The sequence below is a fragment of the Carassius auratus genome, unplaced genomic scaffold (genome assembly GCF_003368295.1).
Source record: "Carassius auratus strain Wakin unplaced genomic scaffold, ASM336829v1 scaf_tig00216267, whole genome shotgun sequence".
Taxonomy (NCBI): domain Eukaryota; kingdom Metazoa; phylum Chordata; class Actinopteri; order Cypriniformes; family Cyprinidae; genus Carassius; species Carassius auratus.
The window spans coordinates 1-20,650 of NW_020528483.1; the positions used below are offsets into that span (position 1 = coordinate 1).

At 38.2% G+C, this 20,650-nt stretch overlaps 1 protein-coding gene across 1 annotated transcript; it reads left to right on the forward strand.

Moving 5' to 3' along the window:
• Positions 1 to 17,089: 17,089 nt before the first annotated feature.
• LOC113097417 (stonustoxin subunit alpha-like) lies at positions 17,090 to 20,142 on the forward strand. The gene has a single exon (XM_026262660.1). It carries the CDS (start codon positions 17,627 to 17,629, stop codon positions 18,137 to 18,139), a length of 513 nt encoding a protein of 170 aa, XP_026118445.1. The 5' UTR covers positions 17,090 to 17,626; the 3' UTR covers positions 18,140 to 20,142.
• Positions 20,143 to 20,650: the final 508 nt, after the last annotated feature.

Genomic DNA, 20,650 nt, shown 5'->3' on the forward strand with positions numbered 1-20,650 from the left:
GTTACGTCACTGGAACGTTATGTTGGTACGTCGCTGGAGACACCAATATGGTAGTTTAAACGTCCTCATAACGTGACAGTTTGGTCGCTGGGACGTACTCCTCACGTTCCAGCGACGTTCCACTATAACGTCGCCACGACGGATATGGGAATCACAAAGTTACGTCACTGGAACGTTTATGTGGTACGTCGCTGAGACCAATATGGTATTTTATAGGAACGTCCTCATAACGTGACAGTTTGGTCGCTGGGACGTACTCCTCACGTTCCAGCGACGTTCCACTATAACGTCGCCACGACGGATATGGGAATCACAAAGTTACGTCACTGGAACGTTATATGGTACGTCGCTGCGAACCAATATGGTCTGGTCCAGTTACGTCGTTACAACGTAACTGTGTTAGCTGGGAGGGTTTTTCCTGGGTCAAATTTGGTCTTCTGTGGTGGCTGACCGACATGGTCGTCCACACACAGCAAAGAGTACCCTCATGTAACGTTAGAGTCCTGCGCGGGACACACCCGCTGAAGGTCCGCCCGCTCCCGCGATGTTTGTGTTCGCTCCCGCGGATTTTATCTCTGAGCTCATGAAAAATGTAAACAAATAGTTACTCAGACTAAATATTCGTTCAAGTTAACATCCAGAATAAGAGATTTTAAACATGATTGCATTTAAATAATATGAAGTAACCGATGCTAAACCAAAGCACCACATGGCAAAAACATTGGGTATTTTTTTTTTATTAGCGTTATAAAATTTTAACCGTTAAAACAAAACCGAAACTAACGGCACCTAAACGCAGGCAAAGCCTACTGCATACATGCACCAAACGATTAACAAGGAACTATTACATAAACAGAACTTTGAAAATACAATTTTAACAAAATAAATACAAAACGAAATCCATAAAACAAAATTGAATGCTTTAAAATCTCACAGACTTCACATTCACAATAACTTGCTATTGGAAAAAAGAAAAATAAATAATACATATATATATATTCGATAGATATATATATATATATAAGATATATATATATATATATATATATATATATATATATATATATATATATTTTTTTTTTTTTTTACACACACACAATTAGGCCTACTAAATACATTTTTATGTTGAAATTCTTGGATAATGCATTCTGACAAATGGCGATTTTCCAAAACGAAATTCTTAATGTATTAATAATTTTATTATTATATTAAACTTATTAAAATGTATTCAATATAATAATCTAACCTTTGCCTACCTAAAATGTAAAAACTGAAGAAGATAGTTTTTATTTTCGTTCACTTAATTTCAATGAAAATAGCTGCCGTTGTTGTGTAATACAATATTCAAAACAGGCTCATTAATCACAAATGCAAACAAACACACGAGCTGAAATGTGCTTAGATCTTTACTAAATACAAATAGATTATAAAGCTGTAAACCACATACAAGATGAAATGCACATAAAGAACGCTTAGATTATGGACTGGGTTGAGCATGAGGAGCTGAATCTTCACAAAGGCGCTCATCGCTCTTAAGGAAATATTACGACTCCGCTCACATGCTCTGGCGTGAATGCTTCAAAATAAAATGCATTTTGCACTCCAGTTCTACTACACACCATCGTTCCCCGCAGGTCTCCCGTGAAATATTCTGACTGCCCACTCCCGCCCACAGCAATGGTAAAACCGGCCGCTCCCGCGAAATGAGATATGAAATCTAATCAAATTTTTCTTACAAACAAAAATGGGGAGAGCACACTTACATTCTCATTTTAAATTATTATTTAAGTTAGAGTAAATTATTTGTTTCTAACTTTAGGATATGGTTTGAATTGTTAACATTAACTAACATGAACTTACCATTGAGCAATACTTTTGTTACTATATTTATCTTAGTTTATAAAAACACAGCTGTTCATTGTTTGGTAATGTTACTTCAGAGTGCATTAACTATGTTAACAAATACTGTACAACCATTGATTTCAACAGTGAAGGCTATAGCCTAATAGGGCTTGGGCGCCAAGTGCATTCTGGGACGTGGCGGCCATGTTGCCAGCTTCGCGAATGTAAACATACAGTCAGTTGAACGAGAAGAGCAGAGTTGGTAGAAAGAAAAAAAGATGTCAAAATCGCAAAAAGGTTGTGGGATTTATAGGGATACGCTAAATAGGGATTCCAGGTATGTGGATAAAATCAGATCTATTAACGGTTTGGATCCATATGAAATTCCCAACAAATAGTGGAGTACCGACAGAGACTTTTGCCGCACGTTTGCATTACAGATATCTTCGGCTACCTTGTTTGTTTGTGAGCGCCTACACTTCAGAATAGTTCCGAAGCTACAAGTCAAGTCTCATGTACAGTTCACAAATGGATGGGTTCAGGAGCTGCAAATCATAGAAACGGAACAGCGGCAAAAACAGTATACAGTAATCCGGTAAGCTGCGCTCTAACGTTACCTAGCTGCTAGTTTAGTAACCGTTAGTGCTAACAACCATTCACACATGGACTTTTAACAATGTGTTTCAAAAGTGTAGTTAGTAGCTGTCCACCCTCCCATTTTTCCGGGGTTCTCACGTATTTGAGCTGTTTTCCCACTGTCTTCCCGTTTTAGTATTTTCATGTAAAATATCCCGTTAGCCCCTCCATCAGACCTGTCAAGTCTCCGTGTTGTTGTCCTGTTTGCTACTCCTTGTCCTTCCAGCGAAACAGATGTTTCCAAAGCATCGTTTTGATTACTTGAAAGCAACCTTAGCGTGATGTTGGGCTTTTTAAGATAGCGTGGTTGTTGTGAGAGCACGATTTCACGCCAATCTGTAACTAAAGTCACGTTAGACCTAGCTTCACAAATCGCTTAACGTTAGTTAATGCATCAGTTTTATAGTACAAATTTTTGCTGTCAGCAGAGGGATAGCAACAAAAAGATGAATGTAGAAATTTCCCTTATTTTCAATGTTTACTTAAGCTATATAAATTAACATTCAGATGTTATGGTCTCCGTCGCGCCTCCAAGCAGGAAAGCGGTGTAAACTTAATCCATTCTCATTTTATTTTCCCCATGGCTATTATGTGTTGCGCTATTACACCCCACAATACAGCAACGGTTGAAAATGGTTAAAATAGATTTTTAATTCATCAAATTAAGACACACGGATGAGAGGGAGTATGTCTAAACACTGCACAGTAGTCCGAGTGGCAGTAAAGGAAGCATTCAACGTGGCGGCCACGCCAAGTAATGACGTCACGACGCCCAAGCCCTATTGTTGAAATTGACAATGTTGTAGAAGTGCAGTTTAGTAATAGTAAAGGATAAATAATGTAATTAAATAGTTTAATAAATAGAACATTATTGTAAAATATATATATATATATATATATATATATATATATATATATATATATATATATATATATAAATATAAACCAATTCAGGCATCTCGTGAGTGTAGTGTATGCCCCTTTGGGGCCTGCCTGGGCCCACTGTGGGCAAAAAATCTTGCCCGTGTGGGCAGCCCACTGTGGGCCCCAATAGGACCAATTGTGTGCCCATAACATGACCACAGTTATGTACACTGTGTGGGCTGGGTGTGGGCACAGTGGGGACAGTGTGGGCACAGTGGGGAGAGCGTGGGGACAGTGTGGGCTGGGTGTGGGCACAGTGGGAAGAGTGTGGGGACAGTGTGGGCTGGGTGTGGGCACAGTGGGAAGAGTGTGGGGACAGTGGGAAGAGTGTGGGGAGAGTGTGGGCTGGGTGTGGGCACAGTGGGGAGAGCGTGGGGACAGTGTGGGCTGGGTGTGGGCACAGTGGGAAGAGTGTGGGGACAGTGGGAAGAGTGTGGGGACAGTGTGGGCTGGGTGTGGGCACAGTGGGAAGAGTGTGGGGACAGTGTGGGCTGGGTGTGGGCACAGTGGGAACAGTGTGGGCACAGTGGGGAGAGTGTGGGGACAGTGTGGGCTGGGTGTGGGCACAGTGGGAAGAGTGTGGGGACAGTGTGGGCTGGGTGTGGGCACAGTGGGGAATATACTTTAGAGGTTTTAAAAGGCAGCATTTTTATTTTTATATAGGATTTTTGTCCAACAATGTAAAAGTTTTTACTGTTGCTTTTTATCAGTATAATGCACCCTTGCTGAATACAAGTAATATCTTAAAGGAAAAAAAACTTTCTGACCCCAAACTATTGAACACTAGAATATATTTAATACATTTATAAAACAGAATAATGACCAATTATAACTTCATCAGAACATTAAATAGATATGATAGATAATTATAGATAAATCAATCCCCTAAGAGGCACCAGTAGAGCTCTGCCTGATGTCTGATCTTCTGCTCCGTCCACCGTCCCAGTCTCTTATGTTACAGAGCCACTTTAATAGAAGTCTCCATATTAGATGCTGTAGCATGGCTGCTTTTCATTCCAGCATCTACCTGAGAAAGAAAACAACAATTAAAATGTAAATATGTGTGTGTGTGTGTGTATATATATATATATTTATATATATAAACCTTAACAAAGTCAAAATATCCTCCTCAGGAAGTCTCCCAGGGCACTTATAGTTTTTTTTTGTGGAACATTTTTTTATGTTAATAATAAATTAATGTATGCTTTACTGATAGCAGAGATACACAGGGAGTGACAGAGTGTGAATGACTAAATGAGACAATAGTGTTCGCTGGAGTTGAGTCACAGATAAAAATAGCTTATTATTGTAATACAGTAAGTAATACAGGTATAAGTAAATGACAGACCTTTCATTTTTTTTAAATGAGCGCTTTAAAATTAACTAATGACTTTAACTTGATGCATGAATATGCAGCTTTAAACAAATTAAAGTGTACTTACATGACAAAAGATGCAGTGACCTGTTCCTAGTGACTCTTTACATCAATGAATATCAGTGAAATATTGCATATATCAATACAAATTAAAATGTATTTTTATTTTGACACCATTGAGAAGACACGCAGGATGACTGCTAGGTTGATCACTTACAACAATGATGTCCTGGAGGACCAGCATCTCTGCAGAGTTTATCTACAGTCTGTCCGCACCTTTCCGAAGTGTGTGATGACCCTGAAGACCTCCATCAGCTGCTTCAGCAGTACAGGACTGAGACAGGACCTTAACTCTGCGATCAGGACTAGATGGCAAACAATACTCAAAAGAGAGAAGACAAACATTATGTTAATGGATTAAAACTAAAGTTAAAAAAAAAAAAAAATATATGGTATATGGTTTAATATCTGAAAATGGATAAGGGAGAAAAAAGAAATTATCACTTAAATATTACATAGGTTTGTATGAATAAATGTACATATAAATCTATCAGTTATGAACAGCCATACATTAATGATAACGAGATTTGATAAGCGTGTGTAGCTGAGGTACTGTATTATGCTATATTAATCTTCGTTTATGTTGCTATTTAGGAGTTTATAAGAGACATTATACGGACCTTACTCCATTAGACTAATGTTACGTTATGTACGTTAGGCCTAACGTTACTGCTCGCTGTAAAACAACAAGACAGAAAAGGAAACCCAATTAACACCACAATGGACGTAAATAAATGTTAATTTAATGAATTCATGTGCAATTTGAAAGGATATATTACCAGAGATTATGTTACCTCAGAAAACGAACGGAAGTCTGCCGTTAAAACCGTTGGTCATTTAAAAACGCCACTAGCAACATTGTTAATCAAAATTAAAATGTGTAAATTAACTCCTATTAAATAATTCATTCACAACTATTTTGTCTAATGTTACAAATTGTAATGAAAATTAAGAAATTAACTGAGAAATTTAAAAAGCTTACCTGGTTGAGCGGAGCTGGGCGGTATCAGTTGAAGTCGGAATGACAGCTCATTAACTATGCAGAGTTCCGACAGTTCCTGCTCTCATTGGCTAGAATTAATCACGTGCTGAAGAGCTGACGCAAATTTTATGTATTATATTATTAAATATTACTTTTTCCTTTCAGAAATATTTAATATTTAAACGATCGATCATGAATCGTATCCAAAATAAATAAATACATTTATTTTTATTTTTTTTTACATAATATATGTGTGTGCTGTGTACATTTATTATGTGTTTATGTTTATCAATTTGCACTGGCTACAAATTGCTGCTCACATAAAATTCAAGGTATTGATGCTTGCATACAAAACCAACACTGGCTCTGCACCCCTTTACCTAAATGCATTACTTCAGACTTATGTGCTTCTAGAAGCTTGCGTGACACTTTTACAGACTTTTAAATTAAATGTTCCCTCCTGGTTGAATGACCTCTCCATCTCAATCAGAGCAGCTCAGTCCTTAGCCATCTTCAAGAATCGGCTTGCCCACACGAAACCCGCTTGGGGCCCCCTGTGGGCAAAACTGCTGTTGGTCCCGTATGGGCTAACCCACATGGGGCCCATGTGGGTTTAGTGTGGGTTTGCTCTGCCCACACTGTCCCACAGAAAACCCGCAGTGGGCCCGCGCCCACTGTATTTTTATTTTATAAAGAACATTTCATTATTTGTCTGTGATTTAAAAATTAAGACACAAAGATACTTTTTCTTTTTTGCCTCTTTATTCAACTGCATTTTATTTTTTTACAAAACATTGTCTTCCAGTATAACTTTAGCAGCATATTTTGATCCAGCGGTGAAATGTAGTTTTTAAAAGATAAAGAAAAAAGTTCACCAAGTTTAACCAAACAACTATTATAATAATGTATAAAACAGAGACCAAATAGCCTAGATATTTTAACTATGGCTAAAACTCAAAACTAAAATAATAATATTATTTAAAAAACATGGATATTATATTTACCACAACCGGTGAAACATTCAAATGTCTATTCAAAAAGATAAGTCGGTCTACGCGCTCAGATGAGAACCGAGTGCGCAGCCTGTTCACATTTAGAGGAATAAATTAGCTCCGCTGGAACAGATGTTGCAGGAACAGCCAGGTACCACTGGACAAGTAAACCTTCTCTGTCCCTGAAACTAATAGGCAGCAAATATTTCACCACCATTTCAGCGAATAGCTTTGTCGTCTTCTCGGTTCTGCCTGCGTTGCATTTAGGTCTTACGTCAAGTGATTCAATGCTCGTTTGAGTTGCCGCTCTGTTATCGCCAGATATTTTATGTACAAATTTTAGATGATAGCGCATTGTATTTGTTGTAGATTTGTGTGACAGCTTGGCACTGCACAGCTTACCCTGAACTGTTTTTTCATCGTTCTTCTCAAAGGCAAACCAGCCATCGTGACTTTGAGGCCATGATTATATCTTCTTATGTCTTTTGAGGCATCAAGTGGAAGGCTAACCAATCAGAGATCAGGGCGCCGCCCAATGTGCTGCCATAACCAATCAAAAAAAAAATAATAATAATTTCGATCATCGTTTACGTGATCGATCGTCGCTGTCGAGTACTCTATCACTGTTGCACAAAGTTATCTGATATTATCAAGATGAATTTGTTCTGACAGTTAAACTCTTGAGTTCTTGACATATTTTATTACCATTTTCTAAACTAAACTGATAATGTGAGAAATGTTGAAGGTGTCTGAATAATTTTTAGTTTGACTGTATGTTTAATTTTTACAGTGCTATTTTACATTTTATTATTCGGTTTCTGTACCTAGACACTTACAAACTTGAAAAAACGTAAACACTGTGTAAATAGCACAAACAAATGAACAGAACGAATATACAAATTAAACACTTTCAAACAGGGCCCACTGGTACAACCTGCACCGGGGCCCCGCAAACCCCAGCTACGGCCCTGCTTACGGTACAAACTTTGTCAATGAACTATGAGGGCAAAAAAAACAAAACAAAACAGAAACAAAATAATCGTTCATTAATCGTAATACAGGTAAAATGTTAAATTAATAGAGGTTTTGACTTTAGGCCATAATCGTCCAGCCCTAGTTGGACCAGGTCAGTTGTTTAAACCATTCATTAAATTTAATGGGTTCAAAGGAATCATTAGTTCGCGAATCAGACATGTACGGCACGCGTTGTGTAATTATCTCTGCAGTTTAGGATATCGCTCAAGATTTGACACCACACAAAAAACACTTCATCACCGGATATATATATTTTTTTGTTTGACAACATCTTGTCAATTGATTTTGATTAATTATGCGCGAGGGAGAGAGACCAAGACAGCGCTCGTGTTGTTTGAAGACGGTGAAGGTGAGCGTGCGCTCGCAGCCGGGGCTCTCTCGCTCTCTCTCTGCTCGTTCTTATATTCGCCCTGTTAAACTGACAGGACTTAAAAACACATGCAAATGATAAACCTTCACTCTATGATGGTTAAACTGTGCAATTAATCCACGAATCACATTCGTCAAGGGCCAGGGAGCAGCTGGCCAATATAGTTAATGAATAACGGATCAACTACGACAGCCTACATCGCACATCCTGTGATGTGACTATCGTGAATTCGTACATCGCAATATCGATGCTTAAAAGACATATCGTGCAGCCCTAACAGTCGCAGTTAATTACTTTGTCCTTTTGGTCAAGAAGTGTCTGCTAGATGCAGTGTAAATACAACACGCTAAAACGCATGTGAAGAAACTTACCTTGGCCAGTACAACACTGTTTTCATCACCTGGAGGCTTGTAGATGGACCCAGCCACAGCAGAAAGACTAGTAACTTTCCAAAGACTTGTGGCTTTTAAACTCCTGAATCGTGTAGTAACTTACACCATAAACTAGACAGTTCACAATGTCCGTATGTGTGCAAGTAGGTAAATGGTCCAGGTCTCTGTGCCATTCCGCTGCAGGGAGCTCGTATGGGTCGAGGAGAGGAGGTTCTCACATTTCCACACTGTTTTAACATGACTGGAAGTTACTGCTGTGTTAAAAACTGCTCCAGTACCTCACACGATACATATGGAACACATAGGAACAATGGAAGGTTACACCAAGTGCAAAACACAGGTTTTTGGAGAAGCTCTCAGGCATCCAGAATATCGACCCATACGAGCTCCCTGCAGCGGAATGGCAACATGGTGGAGACTGTGATCTCGAGGGGAGGGGCTCAGTACTATGACAACAACTCCTCACTCTCAATAGTCTATTTCATCCTGATGGGGCCCATCCACATCCACCTTGCAGCATGCATCTAAATGTTGGTCCTTCAGTCTGTTTCTTAAAGCTGTTTCCACCTGTAATGGAATAGAATACATAGATCTCTCACAAATATTTAACTCTAAATAAGCAACATTTTAACAAATTAAAAAATGGGTAATGGGTAATCAGGGATGGGTAAATGTCCCTGACATTGAATTGGTGGGTTTTTGTTAAATGTAAGCTAAAATCATCACAATTGGGACTTCCTGGTATGGCCGCAAGCTAGAAGGTCACGTTCGAGCCTGCTCTCTACAACAATCCTGACTAATCCTTTTAGTTGAGCCAAAAAACTCTCCGAAACTGTGAAACTGGCGCAGAAATGCCTGGCATTGGAAGAGGGAGTAGGGATAAGCCTAAATCAACTACGCAATCCAAATTAACAGGCTTTGGATCGCATGGCATAGAGCAGCCAGCTAGCAAGGAAGCTAACGTTATGAATGATGCTAAAACTGTTTACAAAGAAACTAACGAAGGTGATGTGAACAACAACGCGATGATTCCACCCGGCAATGACCAACAGCTGCTAAATATGGCTAAAGATGAGATATTGGGAGAGATACGCAATTTGAAAACAGAGTTCGCGGGAAGATTTGATGGCATACTGAAAGCTATAGAAGAAACAAGAAAAGATTTGTCTGAATGTACAGAGCGGATGGCCGAGGCTGAGGTGCGCCTGTCTAGCGTGGAAGACGGGCAGGTCGACTTGAAAGCGGTGGTCGAGAGTTTACAGAAAAGAAATAAACATCTTGAGGACAAAGTGGTCGACATGGAAACAAGATCGCGTTTGAACAATCTTAGGGTGGTGGGTCTCCCTGAAAATTGTGAGGGCTCCGACATGTGTGGGTTTTTGGAGAGCTGGTTGCCAGACGCGTTGGAGTTAAACCCAATGCGTCACCCTTTAGTCCTGGAAAGGGCTCACCGCGTCGGGCCAAAGAGAGACACCGATGCCTCGCCGAGAACGGTAATCATGAGATTTCTTAACTACAAGCAGAAAGAAACCGTACTAAGAGCTGCCAAAACAAAGAAGTAGATCTTCTACAAGAATCAACGTGTGAAGCTGTTTGCTGATGTTGCTACGGAGGTGCACAGGCAGCGGAAGCAGTTCGATGTTGTTCGCGACAAGCTGCGCAAACTAAGGGTGCGGCATGGCATTCTTTCCCCATCCACGCTGGTGCTGACATACAAGGAGAAAGTCCACAAGTTCACTTCCCCAGCGGAAGCTAAGATCTTTGTCCAGAAGATCCAAATGGATACAGAAGAAACAGAATGACTTGTGTTAATAGGTATTGCCACTGCCATAACAACCACACATTGTAGGTATTTTTGATGAATAAATGTGTGACTCTACAATTTTCATAGTCATGAAAATAAAGAAAACTCTTTGAATGAGAAGGTGTGTCCAAACTTTTGGTCTGTACTGTACATAACAAAAAAGTATGAAACAACTTAAAATACGTCATATTTATATTCTGTACTGTGTATACATACACACACACACATATATATATATATATATATATATATATATATATATATATATATATATATATATATATATATATATATATATATGTGTATGTGTGTGTGTGTGTGTGTGTGTGTAATATGCACTTCTCATGATTGGGTAATCGCGGCAGCTACATTTGTTTTTCTGATTAATTGTTTTGCTCTATGAGAAAGACAAGGTAACAAAATATTCGGGGCTTATGCCCCCTTAGCCCAGCCCTAGCGCCGCCCCTGGAATGCGTTTTTTTGACGGCCTGCTAGCGGATCATTAGGGGCCGTTCACATCACGTCTTTCGCGCGCGCAAGTTCGTTATTTCCAATGTAGGCGCGCGGTATGCGCGCTCATAATGGAAGCAACGCGCTCACGACGCGCACCACATCGAGTTAAAAACATCTAAACTTTTCAGAATGCCGCAAGCGCACCGCAGTTCATGTGACAATAACTAACCAATCAGCTTCAACCTTTCCCGTATAAACGTTGAAAGCTCAGCTAAGATGGAGGAACATCTGTTCATAGCTGTATATGGATTTCCATTTTGAAATGAATTTAGTAGCAGAGCTACTGCGAGCGATTTTTGGTGCTGCAAATCCATTTATCCTTTGCTGAAATTTCCGCGTCTTCAATGAGAGAGAGCGTGTAATGGATGCTTAGCAACGACAGACGCCCCAGGAGCACTTCTGCCCGAGCGCTTTGGAAAGAAGGAGAAAGCGGCGCGACTAGCGTTTTCCACGCGTTTTTAGGCGCGAACTATTGAAGACAAAAGCGATGACCCTCGGTACCTCTCAGGCTGACATGTTGATGTGATGTGATATCTGATTTAAGTGGGCGTGGTGTGTGTAAGGTAGAGAGGGCATGACTGATAGTGTCCTGATCCAGTCACGACGCTATTCTCAGCCTGCGCTCCAGCTGAGTAATCAACTTTATTTTAAAAAATAATTTATATATTTTATATTCAAACTGAAAACATGATGTGATTAACACTCAAGTCATTCAAGTCATCGTGTCTCAAGTCAAGTCAAGTCCCGAGTCTTTAACTTCCGAGTCAAGTCTCAAGTCCTAAAAATAGCGACTTGAGTCAACTCGAGTCCAAGTCACAAGTCCCCATGTCTGATTATGGATATAACATTTTATATATGATATCATTGTATTTTGTGTCTGAGAGGAGGTTCTGTTGTATATCATTTCAAATTCTAAAAAGACCAATAAACATATTGATGGAAAAAAAAAAAATCATCACAATTACCAAAGACTTAAACTACTTCAGTCTGTTTATATTGAATTTAATACACATGTTTCACAATTTGAGTTGAATTACTGAAATAAAATAATCTTTTAATGACTTTCTAATTTGAGATTCACCTGTATCTTTTTGTTTTGTTTTGTTTTTTAAGAAAATCTATTAATTTGAGATGCTTTTGATTATAAAAAATTTAAGAAACCATTAAAATGGAATGCAGAAATGTAATGTACAACAGAATTTGGTAAAAATAAAACTGTAAAACTTAATTACTTAGACATGCTTTTTGATTATTTTAAGTATATAAAAGTTAACTGAATATTATCACTTTTCTTGTCTTTCGTACACTGCTAAATGATTAAATGTAAATGAATTTGGAAAAAAATTTTTTTAAATGGATTCCATAGGGCACCTCTATTTATAATTCAAAGTAGATGAGAAACCGACTGCTCCTGCGTGACCTTTTGTAAACTGTATTTATGACGAACAACTGCACAGACACAGATATTCTAGCAATCTGTTGATAAACACACATCTTCTGTCCTCTGTTTGTGTTTGAGTCCGCTCACGCTGCTCCGCGCTATCTGCTGACGTGCTGACGTGCTGAAAGACGAGGAGGAGTCAGGTCTGACGCTGTTTTCATATAACATTTAAGCGGTCAGACTCTGAGGCGATCGTGAATTTGTGTAAAGTTTATAAAGCCCCGCTAAAAGCCTAGTGACGCCCATGCTTCGTGTGTACATTTCAGAGAATCAGGACAAATATTTCAATCGATCGCTCAGGCATTTAAGAGGCACAGAAATGAGGCACTAAAATCTGCGCGCTGATTCGGTTTGGTGCATACCGGTTCCATAGGTACCGGTGCCATATTGGTACTGGGTTTCGGTACCTAACCCTACACACAGCAGTGAACACACACCTGGAGCAGCGTGCAGCCATTTATTCTCCGGCGCCCGGGGATCATTTTGGAGTTCGGTGCCTTGCTCAAGGGCACCGCAGTCGTAGTATTGCCAGTCTGAAACTTTAACCCACAACCCTAGGGTTAGGAGTCAAACTTTCTAACCACTAGGCCATGACTTCCTCCTTTATATAGCAAATATAAGCATCATTCATGGAACTAATTTGCGCGTAAATCAGAACTACACAAAAACTCTCCTTCGGATTCACAAATGCTTCGTAAATGTCTGATTAAATGGCTGTTAAACGTGTATAAAGGGGTAGTTCACTCAAAAATTTAAATTATGTCATTAATGACTCATGTCGTAAGACCTCCGTTCATCTTCGGGACACAGTTTAAGATATTTTAGATCAAGTCCGAGAGCTTTCTGTCCCTCCATTGAAAATGTATGTATGGTATACTAGGGCTGGACGATTATGGTCTAAAATCAAAACCTCGATTAATTGATCATTTTACCTCGATTAGGATTAATGAACGATTTTTTTTTTTTTGCCCTCATAGTTCATTGACAAGGTTTGTACTGTAAATATGATTGACTATCAGCAGTTATTTTATCTATGTTCTTAACATTTCTTAATAGGGTTCAAATCAAAAAAAAAAAAAAAAAATTCAGGATGATTGCTATGCAAACTAGTTGTCATTTCAAATTGTTACAGCAGTGGGGGAAGATACATGGGCAATATTTAGATTTTTTGCCTTTTTTTTACCTAAAATTCAGTTATACTTAGTCATGATAATTAGTCACTGTCCAACTGAAAACCATCAAGCTTTTTACAAGTTACACCACTGCAAAATTTGCACAGATCAGATCTTTTTGGATTGGATGTTCACATTATTATTATTATTATTATTACTCCTATATTATTTTAATGTGACTGTCACAGTGAAGCTCTGTGACTAGAGATTCCTATTATGAAAAGGACTCCTACTTTGACACTGGAAAAGGAACATACATTCATACACTTCGCCGTTTTGTGCAAAACGAACAGTACTTTGTGTTCAGTGCTGTGTAAACAGAATCCAACTCCTGCCCTCCAGTGTATGACATACAAACAAAATTAAATATCACTTTACCAAACCTCTTTCCAGAGACAATTTCCCCTTGGCATTAGTGTGTATTATCAGTGTATGATTTTCTACATTGCATTAGATGTTAGCTGATGTCAATTAATAATTAATCATTCACTCATTCATTTGATTCGGAGTAAGGTTTTTGACCGTAATAGCTTCAGAAAAACAACTGTTTATCTTTCCATAAGATAACATAACACTATCAACATAACACTGGTAGCGTAGCATGGAAAGTACTAGCCTAAGTTTCAGAGTTTTTTGTGTTTGAATCTTAATATGATCCTAAATGGTTTGTTGAACATAAAATTATGTCTTCATATTAAAAATATCTTGAATGTTATATGATTTTGTGTGCTTATTGGACGATTGTTTGTTTGATTCTGTATTCCCTCTGAACACATTTTGTTGTGCAATGAGCTAGAAGATATTTTTATTATAATGATTTCTACAGCATTAAACATTAGTCATTACCATTAAGATTGAAAAATGTTTTTTAAAAAACATTATTTCTCTTTTTTATTATGGTCATAGAATCAAAGACAATGGAAAGGGCAGCCCTGGGAAGACCTCTGTATATTGGTATGCTTTACGACTGCCAGGTGGTATATCTATATCAACTAATTCTCATTCATTTGAAACTACAAGTCTACTAACTCTCAGAGTAGACTGTTAGGGTAGGTTTAGGGTTAGTAGAATAAGTTGACATATACTTGCAAAGTTTCTCATAGTCAGTATGTTGTATGTTGTGGACCCATCAAAATAAAGTGTTAGAATTCAATTCAATTCAATTCAAAGTTTATTTGTATAGCGCTTTTTTCAATATGAATCGTTACAAAGCAACTTTACAGAAAATAATGTTTCTACAATATTTAGTAGTAGCTTATGGTGGTGACTATCAGTTTGTGCACGTTTGACAGGATTTGTAGAAAAAATTTATACAAGACGTATTCAGCTAGACGATGAACATTATTAATAATATTAATTAATAATTGTTATATGATGCAGTCAAACATGTAGCAATAATTGTTAGTTCTGTTTGGTGATTCAGGGTTAGCATCATCTGGGGTCCTCTGAGGGTCAGCATCATCTCTTCTCAGGTGTTCTGGGTCCAGACTGAAGCTTGTGTAAATCCTAGCTACCCGTGGCAAAACATAGAAACAAAATAGAGACATCATTAGCATAGCTGCTGATTCAATAAAGTAAAATTAGTTTAACCCAAGCTAATGAATAAAAATGCACATTTGATCAGATGCAACTACACTCACAATTTAAGAGATACATTATTCGAATGCTTGGCGAAAGAGATGCATTTTAATCTAGATTTAAACAGAGAGAGTGTGTCTGAACCCCGAACATTATCAGGAAGGCTATTCCAGAGTTTGGGAGCCAAATGTGAAAAAGCTCTACCTCCTTTAGTGGACTTTGCTATCCTAGGAACTACCAAAAGTCCAGCGTTTTGTGACCTTAGGGAGCGTGATGGGTTGTAGCGTGGTAGAAGGCTAGTTAGGTACGCAGGAGCTAAACCAATTAGGGCCTTATAGGTAAGTAATGATAATTTGTAACTGATACAGAGCTTAATAGGTAGCCAGTGCAGAGACTGTAAAATTGGGGTAATATGATCATATTTTCTTGACCTGGTAAGGACTCTAGGTGCTGCATTTTGGACTACCTGTAGCTTGTTTGTTGAAGAAGCAGGACAACCACCTAGAAGTGCATTACAATAGTCCAGTCTAGAGGTCATGAATGCATGAACTAGCTTTTCTGCATCAGAAACAGATAACATGTTTCGTAGCTTGGCAATGTTTCTAAGATGGAAGAATGCAGTTTTTGTAACATTGGAAATATGATTTTCAAAAGACAAATTGCTGTCTAATATGATACCCAGATTTCTGACTGTAGAGGAAGTAACAGTACATCCGTCTAGTTCTGTGTAGTGTTTTTTGGTCCAATAATTAATATCTCCGTCTTATCCGAATTTAATTGGAGAAAATTATTTGTCATCCAATCTTTTACATTTTTAACACACTCTGTTAGCTTAGATAATTGAGAATTGATAATCGTTGAGATATATAGCTGAGTATCATCAGTGGAAGCTAATTCCGTATTTTCTAATAATATTACCAAGGGGCAACATGTATATTGAAAATAGAAGGGGACCTAGGACGGATCCTTGTGGCACTCCAAATTTTACTGATGATAAATGAGATGACACCCCACTTAAGTAAACAAAATGGTAGCGATCGGACAGGTAGGATCTAAACCATCTTAGAGCCTGCCCTTGAATACCTGTATAGTTTTGTAATCTATCTATGAGTATGTCATGGTCTATGGTGTCGAACGCAGCACTAAGATCAAGTAAGACTAGAAATGAGATGCAGCCTTGATTTGACAGAAGGAGCAGGTCATTTGTAATTTTAACAAGTGCAGTTTCTTTGCTATGGTGGGGCCTGAAACCTGACTGAAATTCTTAATACAGATCATTTTTATGCAGGAAGGTGCTCAATTGAGCAGACACAACTTTTTCAAAATTTTTGACATAAATGGAAGATTTGAAATAGGCCTATAATTTGCCAGTACACTAGGATCTAGTTTTGGTTTCTTAAAAAGAGGCTTGATAACCGCCAGCTTGAATGGTTTTGGGACGTGAGCTAAAGATAACAACGAGTTAATGATATTGAGAAGCGGTTCTTCGGCTACAGGTAACAACTCTTTCAGTAATTTAGTGGGTACAGATCTAATAAACATGTTGTTGGTTTAGATACAGTGATAAGTTTATTTAGCTCTTCCTGTCCTATAGTTGTAAAGCACTGTAGTTTATCTTTGGGTGCGATGGATGAAACTGAAGTGTTAGATGATGTAGAATCTACATTCGCTATTGTATTTCTAATGTTATCTATTTTATCAGTGAAGAAATTCATAAAGTCATTACTATTTAACGTTGGTGGAATATTTGAATCAGGTGGCGTCTGGTAATTTGTTAATTTAGCCACTGTGCTAAATAAAAACCTTGGATTGTTTTGGTTATTTTCTATGAGTTTGTGTATATGCTCTGCCCTAGCAGTTTTTAGAGCCTGTCTATTGCTGGACATACTGTTTTTCCATGCAATTCTAAAAACTTCCAAGTTAGTTTTTCTCCATTTGCGTTCAAGACTACGAGTTTCTTTCTTGAGAGAGTGAGTATTACTGTTATACCATGGCAAGTTATTAAGCAGACAGTCTAATGACTGCTAGTTGACATATAGTTGCAAAGTTACTTACTGTTACTAGAATGTTTACAGTGGACAATCAAAATAAAGTGTTATACCTTTTTTTCTTTTCACCAAATGTTTAATCATGACCAGTCCTTGTGAAACAAAACTATAATACCTGCACATTTGCATTTACATTTACAACAGTACATCACTCCCTCATACATAAAATAACACTTAAAGCCATTTTTAATTTCAGGTGTTACACTCTGGGATAAGAAATCATTGAGTGAAAATTTGGACACTCGTCAACAGACCCAGACAAATCTGCTGTTCAGTAGCACTGATTCTCTCTCTAGTAAGTCCAACCTCCTGGGTGTAAGTGCTTCCCTGAAGGCCAGTTTCTTGGGGGGGCTTGTGGATGTGGGAGGATCTGGCAAGTTCCTGCATGACACCAAATCCTCAAATCAATAGTCCAGAGTTACAATGTATTACAGAGAAACCGCAAAATATGAATAGCTCACTATGTCCCAGCTGGGCCAGTTCATCTACCCTGAGGTGTTTGACAAGAAAACTGCAACTCATGTGGTCACGGCAGTACAGTATGGAGCTCAGGCCCTCATGGTGTTTGATCGGACATTTTCAGAAGACGAGAACAAGCAGGAGATTGAGGGAGAACTGAATATCATGTTCAAGAACATCCCTTCATTTTCAATTGATGCAGAAGCATCTGGCAGTATGAAAGAACATGAAAAGAAAAAGGCTGAGAAAATCACCTGCATATTTCATGGGGATGTCCTACTTGAGGAGAACCCCACCACATACATGGAATCCATTGAGATATACAAGAAGCTCCGCATTCTGCTGAAGGAGAATCCACAGAATATGGTTCCAATAAAAGTCTGGCTCCATCCTCTTCATCTGTTAGAGAACAAAGCAGCTCGGCTCGATAGAAAAATGACCACAAGTCTGATTTCTGACGCTGATCATATAATCAAGGAGCTTGGAGAGGCAGAGAGGACACACAATGACCTGTGAATTGGTCAATGCTCTTAGTGACATCAAAGAGAGACTGCAATTATTTAATAAATCATTTTGCATGTACAAGACAATGTTCATAGAAGCAGTCGGCAGGGTCTTGCCTGTTATTCAAAGAGGAATGGAAGAGGAAAATTTCTGGAAGACATCCTGAAGATCCACAGGAGCTCCCCATTCAGTGCTGATATGCTTAAGTCGTGGTTAAATGATGCAAGGTCTGAACTTCTCATCTTGAGTTCTTACATCAAGATGCTACAGGGGATCGATATCAAATACTCAGTTGATCTCACTACCACCTTATTTGATCCTGAAGTTGATGCAGTGGTGGGCTTGACCTTCACATGTCTGAAGTATAAAGACTCATATATTTCAAGCCTGAAGGAGTATATTGAATCTGACAAGTTTAAAGAGCTAGAAGAGAGTAAAACTTTTTCTGTTAAATCTGTTCAAAAGTGGTTCAATGAACACCGCTGGAGTGATGCTGGGTTAAAGTGGTTTAATGAACGCAGTGAGAGTGATACTGGGTTTTCTGTGAAATCTGTCACAAAGTGGTTCAATGATAACAGTGTCTCAATGAACATAAGAGAGAACTTGTCTCAATTCAGGTGGTTTGCAGAGGCCAATAAATATGAAAAGAGAATCCACTTCAGTATTTCTGCCATCTCCAATCCCAACATTGCAGGCTCCTCCATCTATCTCTATGAAAAAGGGAAACTGACAGAAAAACAGTTCAAGTCTGTGTCCAACCCCGCCACCCCCACCAATAGTGAAAAATGTATGGGACCAAGCTGTGTACCTTAAACTGCAGAAGTCTTCATCTAGAGACAGAGTGCAGTACAGAGTGGAATACAAGCGGGTGAAACCACATTCTGGAGCTGAGGAACCATGGCCTCATATTGACACATATGAAGAATTGGAGTCTGGAAAGCATTACCTGATCCGCTGCAGGATTGTTCACCCCTTAGAGCTGCTCCATCTTTATCGGTTTTTAAATCCCTTCTGAAAACTCAATTGTTTTCTGAAGCATTTGCTAATTAATTGTTGCATAGCATTAATTGTAGCATATTTTATTTTATCTATGATCAATATGTTGTACAGCACTTTGGTCAGTCATGTGATTGTTTTAAATGTGCTTTATAAATAAAAGAACTAGAACTAGAACTATATGGCAGACTGTCGCTGCACATGTTGCACAAAGCTGTAGTTGAATCTACTTTTTAAAGATTTTACAGATATACAGATACCTGCATGCTTCCAAAACCATGACGAGAATGGTTTTAATTAGGACATATGCCTATTGTTGAAATATATGATGAGGAAAAATAACACTGTTGAGTTATTAATAATATCACCAATGTTTTGGAAAAAGGATCATCTAAAAGGACTATTAGTATCTCAAATAACCCAAAGAGCATTGCATTTCAGATGAAACTGAAGCGCAAATAAACACTGGTGAACTGAAGTGCTTTGCAAGTGGATTAATAAACTCAAACAAATACATCATATGTCCATATGAATTACCAATCAGAATAAAATAAATGTATATCATCCTTTTCTAGATTGATCGTCCGAGTATGAGTACATGTGCACATCCTTAATCCAAAGCAATTTACAGCTGGATAATACTGTTGTTAACTGATTAATCTTAAGAAGACATGAGAAGTGCCAGTAATGCATAGATTCAGTCATTGTTCAGACAGTATAAGCTACAACAGAATGAGTTTAATAATAGTGCAGACATATTTAAGAAACAGATTTTTTTTTTAAGATGTAATAAAGTGCTCATGGAAAAGATACGTCTTTTTTTTTTTATTTGTTCTTGAAAATTGTTAGGGATTCAGCTGTTTGGATGGAACTGAGAAGATCAATCCAGCAGCAAGGAAGAGAGATTTTGTGGCTCTGTTTGATGGAACCTCAGATGCAACTCACTCACTGACAGCAGCCTAGTGGAGGGGATACAGACTTCTAGGAGAGTAGTGGTAGAAGGGTGCAGAACTTGTTAATTTTCTAAGAGGGAAGCACCAGTTTATTGAACTTGATGCAAGCTGCAACCAGAATCCAGTGCAGAGAGCTAACCAGAGGTATGATATAGGACGTGGGTTATTTTGGTGTCACTGAAGAAAAGATGTGTTGCTGCATTTTATTAATTTGCTGGAGTTTGATAGCACATGTTCGAAGTCCTTCCAGAAGAGCACCATAAAAAAAACCATCGTAGAAATGACAAGGGCTTGGAAGAGAAAGTTGTGTTGCATGCTCTGCTAGGAAGGGTCTAATCTTCCTAATGTTTTGCAGTGCAAACCTGCATGATTGTGCCATTTTTGCAACGCGATCTTTAAAGATATGTTGATCATCAAGGATTAAACTAAAATAATTGGCCGAATTTGATGTGATTATTTTAAAATCGTATTATAAGAGACTGCTAACAACTGTCATTAATTAATCAAATATGTTTTGCTAAAATATTATTTGTACTAAATAAGAAGAGATATAATATAAAAATTCTAGAAAATG

What these genes read in the sequence shown, in the direction of transcription:
- LOC113097417 (XM_026262660.1), top strand. Translation starts at nt 17,627, where the DNA reads ATGTCCCAGCTGGGCCAGTTCATCTACCCTGAGGTGTTTGACAAGAAA.